General features: G+C 45.8%; 1 protein-coding gene across 1 annotated transcript; it reads right to left on the bottom strand.

Annotated features, from left to right (window-relative positions):
- Positions 1-7,679: 7,679 nt before the first annotated feature.
- LOC121599739 (G-box-binding factor-like) lies at positions 7,680-8,714 on the bottom strand. Its single transcript, XM_041927787.1, has 2 exons — positions 8,670-8,714; positions 7,680-8,603 (listed from the first exon to the last, which is right to left on the bottom strand). Exons 1-2 carry the CDS (start codon positions 8,673-8,675, stop codon positions 7,767-7,769), a joined length of 843 nt encoding a protein of 280 aa, XP_041783721.1. The 5' UTR covers positions 8,676-8,714; the 3' UTR covers positions 7,680-7,766.
- Between the last annotated feature and the right edge of the window lie 4,105 nt (positions 8,715-12,819).

Genomic DNA, 12,819 nt, shown 5'->3' with positions numbered 1-12,819 from the left:
CTGTGACAAACTAAGTACTTAAATCCTATCCTACTCCTAAACCCTAAATTATACCCATAATATATGCTTGATCCAGTGTCGCCAAAATTGAAAATTAAAAAAATGTTCTCTTTAAATGTGTTGGTCGTTAAATTAAAACCAAAGTGATGAGACCATGTATTGAATTGCCTGGTCATGGCTGGTAACGGTTCGTTGTATCCATATAAGGTACGCCTGTTCTCACCGACAAGTTAGTTACCAGAGCGAAAAGGTATCGAAAGTGCGTAGATATTGATCTTCTCTAGTAAACAAGGAACGTCTAATTCGTTTTTTAATATTTTGGTTAAACCGATGAGTTTTTGGGTATTTTTAATAACTCAGTTGAATCATCTGGGCCTCAATTTTAGACACTTGCCTCATAAATGGCGCAATCCTCTGCCTCACTTGTTACAGTCGGTATCCTATGGGATATTACTTGGATGATATACCTTAACACGCAGTACCTACCTAAGAAGTTGAATGGTTTTCAGTGATTTTCATAAATATTAAATTCTTCTGACACTACATGTACCTATCTTTTTCATTTTACTTCTTCAAAACTTCTTGAATCTCTCTTTACAACTGTTGAATGGATCAGAATCGAAATCCTGAATGCAAATGAACCTTCTTAATGAATCAATTAATCTAGTTTCAATCAATCACATATATAAAGATTCATGAATCTTGAATCTTGAAAGCTTCTTGAATGATCCTAATCGGAGTCCCAAAATATCCACTCCCACTGTTTGGCACCTTGAATGACTCCTCAATTTTTGCTTGGTCCTTAAGAACATTCGTGATACAACTTCCATTCTCAAAATTTACACCAAAGTCTGGTGGTCTGGCTCCTGATGCAGTACATGGTTCTGGAAATCAACAAAATACAGATAATCATTACTTCGGGGATCTATGATTCTCAAAATTCTAGATTCAAGATTCAGTTTGTAATTGGAACGAATCGTTGCTTACGATGCATGTGAAGAAATATACTGTAAAGATAAATGAAATACAACACTAGTCTTGACTATTCTTTCTTCACAATGTCCTTTTGAATGGCTCATTAATAGGATCGTCATTATGTCCAAATTTGCGTGTTCAATCACGAACCGTCAGTTTAATTTACCGTCTTTACTGAAAATTTACCGTCAGTTTCTTACGGCCTCATCCTCAGGTGAGTGTCCTTTCATCCCATATTCATCATAAACTTTGCTTGGTATACTGTCCTGAATTATTGGTTCGCAGAACGGTTGGACGAGTCTCAACATTATCTTCTTCTTCTTCTTCTTCTTCTTCTTCTTCTATCATCTTCTTCTCGTCTATATATATAAAAATCTCGTGTCACGGTGTTTGTTGCGAGCAACCTCCGAAACGGCTGGATCATTTTCAACGAAACTTTGCACACACCTTATGGTGGTATGAGAATAGGTTTTAAGACTTAAAAATCGTTCAAATATTACATTAAAACAAATTTAATAATGATTTTCTAAATCCCATACAAAGAGCAGGTTTGTTGTTGTGTTGTATACAGCACTTTGACACTTGGTGTAAGGTGGCTGGCGGTTTACACTCGATGATCGGATCCAGAGGGGATACGGGCACGATACAAATATGCCAAATAAAAAGGAATAATGGAATATTTTAGTTTTTTTTTCGGAATAGCTCAGTTTGTCGGGTCAGTTAGTTACATTATAAACATTTCTACTTGTAAAAACGTACCGTATAGTCTCGTATACTTGCAGTGTTAAGAGCAACCTTTCTAATCATCTGCCTCGGTTTATGCAATAAAAATGATCTAACATTTACCCCCAAAGGCAAGGGCTTCTTTTTTACTTCTCAAACATACACACCGCAAATGCACGTGTATGGTGAAACGGTTAGGTTCCTTTATAAATGAGTGCACGTTTACCACCTCACACCTGCAAGGCTCTCTCACTGATCCAGCAGTACCAGCATCCTCGCATTGGCTCGACGGTATTTTTTTTTCCTCGTTTCGACAACACAATGTTGCTGTAGAAGAAATCCCCCTGCCTCCTTGGCACTCCAATTGCGGTGACCGCCGTGGTAAAAAGTGAAGTGGCGTTTGCGTTTCAATTTTCACACATCCCAAAACCGCCGAGCCGGACCACAGGCTCAATGGGGTGTGTGTGGCGGCAGGGCGCTCGTTATGATAAATTGGTTCGCGTCCGGCAGGTTTGCCACCTTTTCACTGTGGGCTGCAATATTTGGCCATCCTTTAGTGCACACACACACACATGGTTATCCTTCCTGCTGCGGTGTCGACTTCGTGGGTTCCGTTTTGGCACGGGGTGTACCACTCGCCCCGTTCACGGTCAGCCGATGGATGATAAATAAGAGCATTTTGTACTGTGGTGCTTGAGCTAACATACTACGCAAGGAGGGGATGGTAATATACAGAAGAAAAAAAATCAAACTTCCCAACAGCAAGAAAGACTGAAATAAGAAAATCACTACCTACTCGAGCTAAATCGCCCGAGCTCACCAGCGGGATTCGGTTCGAATAGATCCGTTCGTATATCCTCAACGATAAAGTGGACCTCCGGCATGTGCCCACACTCCAGCACGTACTCGGTTGGTCAAGGATGCTTGCCTAGAAGGGAGGGGAGGAGAGCTGCGTGCACGGGTACGGGGATGAAACAGCTTGCTCCCCGGTGAGGTGAGCAATGGCTGGTTAAAGGTTGCGATAAAAATGAGCTCAAGTCAATTTTTCACCAGCTCTTATCGGTAACAGCTGGCAGCAGTTCCGGCCACTCCCGCACCGCCACTCGGGCATCGATAGCCGGATCGGTTTTGCCTTCTCGCTTACTGCTGCTGCTGCTGCTGCTGCTGCTACTGGATGCGAGGTTACGCCATAATGATAGAGATATTTCATCTTTTTTCCTGCCTCACGATAGAGCATGCGGAAGGGGCTGCGTTCGAGGGGCTGCGTTCCGAAAGGCATATCAATCAAAACCGATTCGATGGAAAGGATGCATATCTTACCGAATGTGCAGATTCATTGTGGCAAGATAGGGATAGTTTCGATTTGTGGGCAAAATTTGTATTCCACTCCATCGCTGATCGAATCAGGCAGATGGGTTCGCTTAGCTGGTGCAACGTAAATAGGACGGTTCGGTAAGGATACCAAGTGAAGCTGTTTAGCGTGAGAGATTGCTGCACCATCTGCTCGCATAAGGGAATGCGGTACCGGCTAAATTGAGTTATATTTGGTTCACTGTTAAGGGAGGTTATATATTGTGTGTTCTCTCTGACGTCATATATCGTTTAATAGAAGATTATACGGGAAATTTGGCTGGTGTTCTAAATTAGATAGATAGCGCTAGAGCCATAAAAGTCGTCTAGACATTTGACAAACGGGTTTAGTAATATTTTGAATACGATTTACGATAAATACGATACAACAACGACTTCAACTCTGGAAGACTTCCGATTACTTCTGGATCGGATTCAGGCTTTGGACCAATTCGAACAACTCCAGTCGCCTCCAATTCCGACTCCTGACTGCTCTGAACGGTACCAGGCGTTCTCGATCGGGTCTGAGTATTGCACTTTTCATCAGACGTTAAAATTTATTATCTTCTGGAGTCGGTGTTATAAAATGTAAATATAATCTTGAAACAATAACTATATCTTATCTAAAACAATAGTCAGAACTTCAAAATCTCAATCGCAATCGCAATCTTGCATAGATGGCCAGTAGTCCCAAAACTCTCCTTTGAATTAATTTTGCTTCTCATCCAGCTTGAACGTAGTGTAGAAACAGTCATTATGCCCACAGGCAACGAATCAATCGCATTACTTGTGACCCAGAAAATGTAAAATAAATAAAACAAAATCTCTAGTTGTGTTGGCCTTCATTCCCATTGATGGGCACGATGTGTTTGAGTCTGAGAAATAGGTCACACAGAGGAGACCTAAGCCTGGCTAAACCCGAGCGAACAGGTGAGTTGATCAATCAAAGCTCGTGAGCCGTGTTCGTGTATGATTCAAAAGTTAATTATCATTTCCAAGCGACGAAGCTGCGACTCTGACGATCGTTTTATTGTGCCTAGATTTACATTCCTCTGTCTGCCCGGTTTAGGGGAAAAGAATTCCCACTCTTCCCACAGAAAGAAAGTGGTTCGGGTTTGGACGTTGGATGCTTGCCAAACACCGGGCCATCCGTGAGACACTTGACCGGTGGAAACCGAAAGAAAGTGAGATTACTCCTGTGGCTCTTTTTTTTCGATTGATGTGAATAGCACGCACCGGCTCATTGGTGGACCAACTGCGGTGTGGGCTCACGCACTTCGGTTTACTGCTCCGAGCATCCGTTGGAATGCTTGGGTGTCGCAGCAGGCCATCGCCACACTTTGGTGCTGAATCAAACGATGCACGCGCTGCCGCGCTGGACTCCTTCCGTGACTTAATTTGATGGTCGATGGCGATTACAGCGGGTACGAGTGCGAGGTCACTTTGGTGGTAAATTGAGCAATTTGCAATTCCAGCGCGTTGCATTAGCGAACAAGCGTGCCCATTGCGTGCCGCTAGCGATTGGCAGGTTTTTAATTGGCTCCCGGCGAACCCGCGACAATGGAAGCTAATGGTTGAAGTTTGCGTGATACGGGCCGTGGTACAGGTCTTAATCTTGGCTCGTTTGTCGCATGCGTTTAGCTTTACGAGATCGAGAGTGAAGCTCGTGGTGTTCTGGAAAGAACTCTTATTCAAAATCCACGCAATTTCACACCCGCTTAAGACATCAAAGCGCGTTGGTCAACAAAGGACATAGTAACGTCAAATCCTCAATAAGATCGGCGTTAGGCTACATACATTAACCGTCACCCTTGTGAGTAAATAAACATCGTGCAAGTACCTATTTGGACGGACTGATGACGGTCGATCGGAAATGGTGTCAAATCGATTCCTATTAACGATCCCACAAACACCAAACCAGCAACGAGCCTCACTGACAGCTGATCCGTCGAGGTCACCGAGGATGATGGGAAATCCCAAAATCCACCTTCACTACACTGCAGCCACACGACGTAATGCTGGCATAATTATGCACTTCAACCGTCAAAGCACTTCGTGCCGTTGATTTGTCATTCTCCGTATGCTTTTCCCTACTTCAGGAACAGTCCGAATCCATAAGCATCTCCGAGTTTTGACGTTTCAAACTGTCTCCCGCTGTGTCTAGCGCCGTCTATTCGTCGTGCAAATCGTACTCCCACCAACAGATCCGAACAGCTCGTGCCTGTACGATGGAATTCGGGTGCGGCGTGGAAATTATCATCCACGGACACACATTCGAATGGCCCAAAACGTGCTCGAAGCTAACGAGCGTGTGGACCATCTCGGGCTGGTGATTAAATTTGTGCGTTCGTATGAAAATTATTGCCTTCTGCAGCAGCAGCAGCAGCAGACCGCAGAAGATCGACATCTCGCTCCGCAACGCTCGCACAGATAATGACCTTCGCTCCGCTGTTTCCCTGTCAAAATCTGATTGATTTCCCAAGGTCGGCTTGCGGGACCATCGCACGCATCGTTCACTGTCCGGTCGATTGTCGTTGTGGTGCTAGCGCTGGGTCGGGAAATAGTAAAACGCCGTGATAAGTGTTCGGGCCTTTGATGGAGAGGAAGCAAAAATCATTCGCTGCTGAGAGGAGAGAAATTTCAAGCAATAGGAACAGAGGAAAATGAAGCAAGTAGGACGACTCGTACAAAAAAAAAAATGGTCAAACCAAGAATATTCAATTATCTGTAACAAAGGAACAAACAAGCTGGAAAAACTTGGATGCTCCAACGCAAACCAACGTCCGGGGGCCAGCTTTTTTCCTGCTGGTCTGCCCATTTATGAGGTTTTAGTGTCTTTTTTTGTTGCTCCAGCCTGAGACGTGTGTGTGTGTGTGTTCTTTTTCCATCGTTTAGGTGAAGATATTTTTCGTTTATTTTGTTCCGTTACACTCGCCGCCGTTCCCATTTTCGACCAAGCTCCTTCAGAGTCCGTAGTAGTCGTCCACGGATCGTCGATTCAATCGTTCAGCATCGAACGAGCAAAGCTCGATGAAATCGCACGCACGACTGGACGGGTCTTCCGGCTGCTTGCGCCCGGATTGCCCAGATCAATGGCTGATGGCCGCATGCGGCTGAATGCGGCAATCTTTGTTGTCGACCGAGATACGGCCCACTTGGGGGCTGACCTCCCCCAACCCCCCGGAGTCGGAACGTTACAGTTTTTTTGAGCGAATTTTGGAGGTTTTTTTTGGTTGCTTCCCTCTTCTCTGGTGTTGAGATCGGAAACAAGCATCGTTCGGACCGTTTGGCGACAGTAGGATGTCCGTTGTTGGTATCGGAATGGGGCAGAACCGTTTCCGGCGAGGGTTTTTCGGTGGTGTTTATTTGCATTGCAGTGTTGGTGTTTGTTACCTGCGCTGGTGAACCGTGAACAGTGGAGAGGCGAATACCGCTCGGCTTCGTTGTTGCTTGTGGCGTGTGCTATTTGTGATGTCGTTGTAATATTGCTGGAAGTGTAGGTGTTCATTTCATAAACCGTCTGACATATCGGACGGGTTATCGCTGGTTTCTGATGGTTGATAGAAGTACAAATTTGGTTCCGGAAGATTCCAAACTTTAGTAAACGTAGTTCTTTGAAGTAGGTTAAGCAAAAACCCTGTCTGAAACCGATTGCAATTATCCGCAACAGTCTGTAATGGGCTACAGATCCGATGGAATATTTAGAAACATTGAGAATCGTCTTTGGCGATCAGAACCGTTGGAACTAACATAGCCATTAGAAATCATGGAATTATTCGGGAGCCATCAAGAAGTATAAAAAATATGTGATTAGTATTTGTATCTGTAAAAAACTACACTTCACAATCTACTCTAATAATATCAAAATAAAACATGTTTCCGATGGCTCAGGATGGTTCAGTACTACTCAGAACTATGAATTATGTCCTATGTTTAATAATGATTCCAATGGTCCTGAAAATTCCTGACAATTCCACAGGATTCTTGAGTCCAAGCTTTTAACGTAGTTTCTCCCGTGGTGGAATCACTCTATTTGGAAATTAAGCCGAACCATGTCCCTCACGAGTCGTGAGTCACGATCTGCCACTAGTCTACAGGCGGAACAATACAGGATCCAACCTAAACTATGACTTATTCTAGTTGGTCCAATTTCCATATTGTTGCTGGGATCTTTTCTGACATACAGGCCAAGTTGATGTCTTTATTTTGATGTGAGCTTTAGTTCCTTTAGAGATGATCTCATATCATAATTTATCATCACCCAATACTTGGTTCTGAAAATTCCTGACAATTCCACAGGATTCTTGTGTTCAAGCTTTTATCTTAGTTTCTCTTGTGTCGGAATCACTATATTTGGAATTTAAGTCGAACCACATCAGTGTCCCTCAAAACCTGCCACTAGTCTACAGTTGGAACAAGACAGGATCTAAAGCTGTGACTAATCCAGGTTGGTCCAATTACCATATTGTGGCTGGGATCGATTCTGACATACAGGCCAAGTTGATGTCGTTATTTTGATCTGAGCATCAGTTCCTTTAGAGATTATCTCATATCCTGATTTCTTATCACTCAATACATGGCAGGAACAATTTCGGAAGAAAATTAAACTCATAACCACAACATTACGGTATACAGGTGTGTCCTTTAGTTTAACACTTATCAGTTACAAATGTTTCGTTCCTAACCTAGTTGACTTTACACGTTGTTTGCCTTAATGTCTAGTGATGATGCTTCTTCTTAATGTACAGCTTCAGTGGCACCGGCTTTTCCACGATGAACGGCTTCTCGATGTACACGGGGTAGGGTTTCTCGATGTGCACCGGGTACGGCACCTTGATGATCTTCGTATGGTGATGCTCCTCCTTGTGCTCCTCGGCCTTTCCCTCAATGGGGGCCCACTCCTGGTGATGCTCTTCCTTCGTTTCCGTCGTCACCGACTGGGCGGAGTGCTCCTTGAGCAGATCGGCACTGCCGGCCGACAGCGGTGCCCAATCACCATGACCAGTCAGCTCCTTCTCCTTCCCTTCGTCGTGGTTCCACTCGTGGGAAGAGCCTCCCTGCTGGAGCTGCTGATGCTGCAGTCCCCAGTCCTTGTAAGTATCCTCGTCCTGTAGGGTATGGTGCTGCTGCTGCTGCTGCTGCTGCCAGCCGTACGATTGCTCCACCTTCGGCTGCTCGAACGAACCTCCAAAGTGGAACTGGTGCTGTTGGGCATGTTCGTCGTAGTGGACGGGTGCAGCCACTCGCTCAGCCTGCCACTCGTGCACCGGAGTATGACTTAGTGACTTCGGTTCGTGGTCTGCCTGCGCCCAGTGATGTCCCTGTGGCTGATATTCCTGATGCCATCCACTACCGTACTGCTGCTGTGGCGCCGCAAACGATGCTACCCCGTGCCCATGTACATCGTCCGATCGCGCTAAACTGTCTCCAAATCCGCCGTAGAACAATCCCCAAGGACTGCGTTTGTCCAGCGTCTTCTGCTGGCCGGTGGCTACCTTTGTGGCGTAGCCACCTGCCGCCATGCTGGCGATGCTCACTGCAAGAACGATGAATACCTGGAGAAGCGAGAATGTGCAAGTTTAGTGCATGGTGTGCTGGTTGCTATTGCTCCTGCAGCTTACCTTCATGGCTAGTGGTTTCGGGACTAGTGTGGTTGCAAGAGCTGTCGAAAGATCACTGATGCTTCCTTCCGAAGAAATGGATCGTTTTATAGCACCCGCTAGCAGCGAAATGGGAAGCGCCCGGACCGGCAAAAACGTCATCACCCCTCCCCTCCACCAGAGGGCAGCACCACCGTGGCTCCGAAATGCGAATTCGTTGCACAGGTGTCGAATTTCTTTCACCGATCTCCACCCCATCCCCCCTCCCGAAGCAGTTCGGGCACAAAGCCCACGTGCCATTTTGCGTTACCTGGCCCACTGCACTGCACTGCCACTGCTGCACCCGCCCAAGCTAATGGTAATCGGCTACAATTTGGTTTTCTTCCTTCCTTTCCCTCCCCACCAAAGCTGCCCGATTATTTAACATTGGGTACAGCGCGAGCCGAGGTGGCCGCTGCTGGAAAGCGATTGCACGCCGATTAAACTTCTTTGCCGCGCCGTGGAGAAAGACACTTCAGCGTTTGGCTTTCCACTCGCACCGCTCTTACGGGTCGCCAGTCTTCGCACAAACGGGGCGAAGGAAAATCGAAGCAACACATTGCTCCCTAACGCGCACGGGAAGTACCTCATTGTTGTGCGCACCAAATCTTTAATCTAATTTGCTGTGCCCAAATTGCCCGCTGTGTGTGTGTGTGTATGTTTGGTTTGCCCGGGTGAAGGAAGGCAGCGTACGGTTACGTCACCACCGGGCGCCACCTGGGGACGGGAGCGGTGCGGTTACTTAATGGGTTGACACTACCGAAGGGGTAAAGATGTGATGGCGATCTCACAGCACGGCCGAGGGAAGCACAATGCACTTACGGCCGACAGCGGAGTAGGCCGACTGTCACTTGCTCCATTTCCGATACACGGGAGGGTACGCCGATTCTGGGGTTTGTTACAATTTCGTTTTCACCGGCAGCCCTTCACCGGCACCGGCGATCGAAAGAGAAAGGATCGCACTTTCGGCGGGCCCTGTCACGTTCCATCAAACGATCTGCTCTGGTGGCGCAGTGGCGCTGCGGGATGATTCGCTCACGTACGTCTCAACGGTCTTAATGTGTTTGCTTCCGTGGTACAGCTGCGAGAGGCATTGCGTATGGAGTAATGAGCAAGTGCGACTTGTCAACTTACGTCAACATTACGGTCGGAGAAGGAACGTTGGTTTGTTGTCATTTTTACTGAGCTGCACGTAATGTTTGCCCACAGGTTCGGTGGCTAATTACTGGTCGCAGCTGGGACGATAATAATAAAAAAAACATACTCAAAGGCAAAATGCCAGTGAAAGGTATGAAACATTGCAAAATGTGTGTATATTTTGGGCAAATTACCCTTGATAGTGAGCACGATTATCCTCTAGACAGGTGACATGGTGAAAAATTATGCATTGATTCCCCATTACTGTTACGTTTCGGTTTCTACCAAATCCAAAGCTCTGCATTGCTCCGGCGTGACTTTCATCCAAATTGCTCCGCAGCATCCCATCGCGTTACGTGCACGTGGAACACTTTCATCTTGAGTGTGACGGGACGGGAGGCTACAAAATAATTCAAAGAAAAAGAAAACAAATTCATTCAGCCGTTTGCCTTTACCCTGGGCTCTCGTTGTGCAACCGTCATCTGCTGAAGTTTTGACAGAAGTAGAACAAATCACAGCGGTACATTACGAGCGGCATGATTGGATTGTTGTTCGGGAGGTTCATCAAAGCTGATGGAAGGTGGTTTTACGAACATCGGTGAGCTTACGATTGATTCGCCATCTCTGCTCCGTTCGTTAAAATCTGCTCGTTGTGTACGTTACTGTTTAACGTGCTTTTGTCCATCCGGTGATAAGGAAGGTTTTTGTGGCTTGAACGTTTAAACGTTTTTTTGTGAGCTTTTTAAGCTCATTTTTTGGTAAAAAGGAAGGATTTTTGAATTTCTAATGGTGGAGCGCCTGAATGTATGCAACGCGGATAATAAGCATTGCAACAAACCGGGATTTGTTAATTTGTTGTATTACATAGCATAACTTTAGGCGTTTCGTAAAAGATAACTTGCTTGTGACACATTTTGTCTAATGTTTAGTCTAATGATACAATGTTTTGTCCAATGATTTTTTCGATGAACCTGAATGTATATAGGAAATAATAAAAACTAGAATTGCTTAACATTTCGATGATTTGAAAAATATAAGCCACCAAAACAGGAAAGATAATACAAAGTCACAATTTGATTCATTTGTAAGAAAATCGCACTATTTATTAACATTTATTTTCTTGCAGCTAACTCAACTCTCTGATTTTCCCATTCTGCCACCACTAGCACCGTACATTGGTTAATTAAGTGACGTATCGCTCGGGTTTCCAATCACTCCGCCAGCTCTCCCAAGGGGAGCGTGCCAGCCAATATTGGATTGAAATCGAAATGCATAAATGATGAGTGCTGCGATATTGCGACACACGCCGACCGTGGCTTCAAGCGGATCTCACACATTTGCTGCAATATTTTACGATGGCTCGACGACCAAATAAAGTGCACAACTGCGACTGTTCATTTGCTGTGGTGCAGATGGAACCGATGTATGGTTGATGAAAATTTGATGATATGTATGAACAAAATCGTTTCTGCTGGTTTCGTTTAAAGGCGACGAAATAGACATGAAGTGAGACTGAAAGAGAGAGAGAGAGAGAGAGAGAGAGGCAAGGGAGAAAAAAGAAAAAGAGGGAGAAATGTGGCAGGGATAGCGAGTGCGAAAAGGGTTGTAATTATTGTTTGTCATTAGAACAAAATTGTTGTGCGAGGAATTTTGCAAACGTTGCATCACTCTGTTATTTATGATGAGCGGTTAAACATAATATACTCCCTTCGTCAATAAACATTAAGCAACCGATCTGTCCTCAAATTAAATTGCACGCTTCCATGAGCACTGCTGTACCAGCAGTATGCTGTTATCGGTATTAATCCCTTCTCATCACCGCAGCCGCATCGAAGAGATTATCCAAGTCAGCAACATTCGTTTATTGTTTTTTTGTTCCATCCTCGTAGGGTAATGCAGTAGCAAGTGCACCAAGAATCCATGCATGTGTGCACAATTTCCTTCCCTACCAGTGTCCAGATGCAAAACAGTACCCTCCTGAAGCGAAAAAAGGGTATACATCGACACAAATAAATAGCCATTTATTGTGTTTTGTGTGCAAATGAACTAGCGAGCGTAACTTCAACACTCCAAACTACACTTTTCGCACACTGGCAGCAGCAGTGTTTCTAGCTCAAGTGGTCGAACTTTTTAGCTTTTCCCTTTTCACCGAAAGCCTACCACCTTGACCAGTGTGCAGAGATGAAAGCAGACGGAATGCAAAGATGAAAAGCGACTTTCCTTCCCGCGAAGTTCGGTTTGGCTAGTTTGTTCACCCGGTGGGCAAAGTTTTGAGCTAATACACCACCAACAGTTTGCTTTATTGGCCCCTCCCCGCTCAACGATGCTGCCGGTGGCGACCGCTTGTGGGTGGTAGAACTCGCGTCGCGCCGAAACACGCCGGTACGCTAATTGACAGTACTAATTGGCGTCCGCTTTTCGGGGCAATACTGGCGCGCCGAGAGTTCGGAAGCACTCCGAGCGAAAGTTTGCTCAACTCCGATAACGAGTTACGGTGGGGATGTTCTGTTCGCTTTTGCGCAGCCCACCTCCAGAGCCCGGTGGGTGGGTTAATTTATTGAGCTGTTGATTCGGTTACAACCGGACCATTTGGCCTGCCCCCGCCCACCCACACGGGTGGAATTTATGTAACCGGGAACATCCGGTGGCAGACGCACACCGCTCGAAGGCCTAATGGAGGCTGGCACGCCGGGTTTTTGGGGGCAGTTCGGGGCTAGCCGGGCGATAAGGATTGTCTTGGTTTTGGTTTGGGCACGCGCCACGCCGGCTGGCAGATTTCATTTTGCGGGATTAACTTTAAATTGAATTATCATCATTATGCTAATGCTCGGGAGGCTAATTGTACGTGAGTGGGGCGTTTGGTGGTTGGCGAGAGAAGGTCATAAAAATGTAATCGAAAGAAAGTGAGTTCGCCGGTGCGGAGGCAGCTCGTATGACTGTTTGTAAAGAATGCTCTTGGACATTGACTCATGCTCAAGATGTTCTGGAAATACAA

The sequence above is a fragment of the Anopheles merus genome, chromosome 3L, assembly GCF_017562075.2.
Source record: "Anopheles merus strain MAF chromosome 3L, AmerM5.1, whole genome shotgun sequence".
Lineage (NCBI taxonomy): Eukaryota > Metazoa > Arthropoda > Insecta > Diptera > Culicidae > Anopheles > Anopheles merus.
This window is presented reverse-complemented; position numbering and strand designations above follow the sequence as displayed.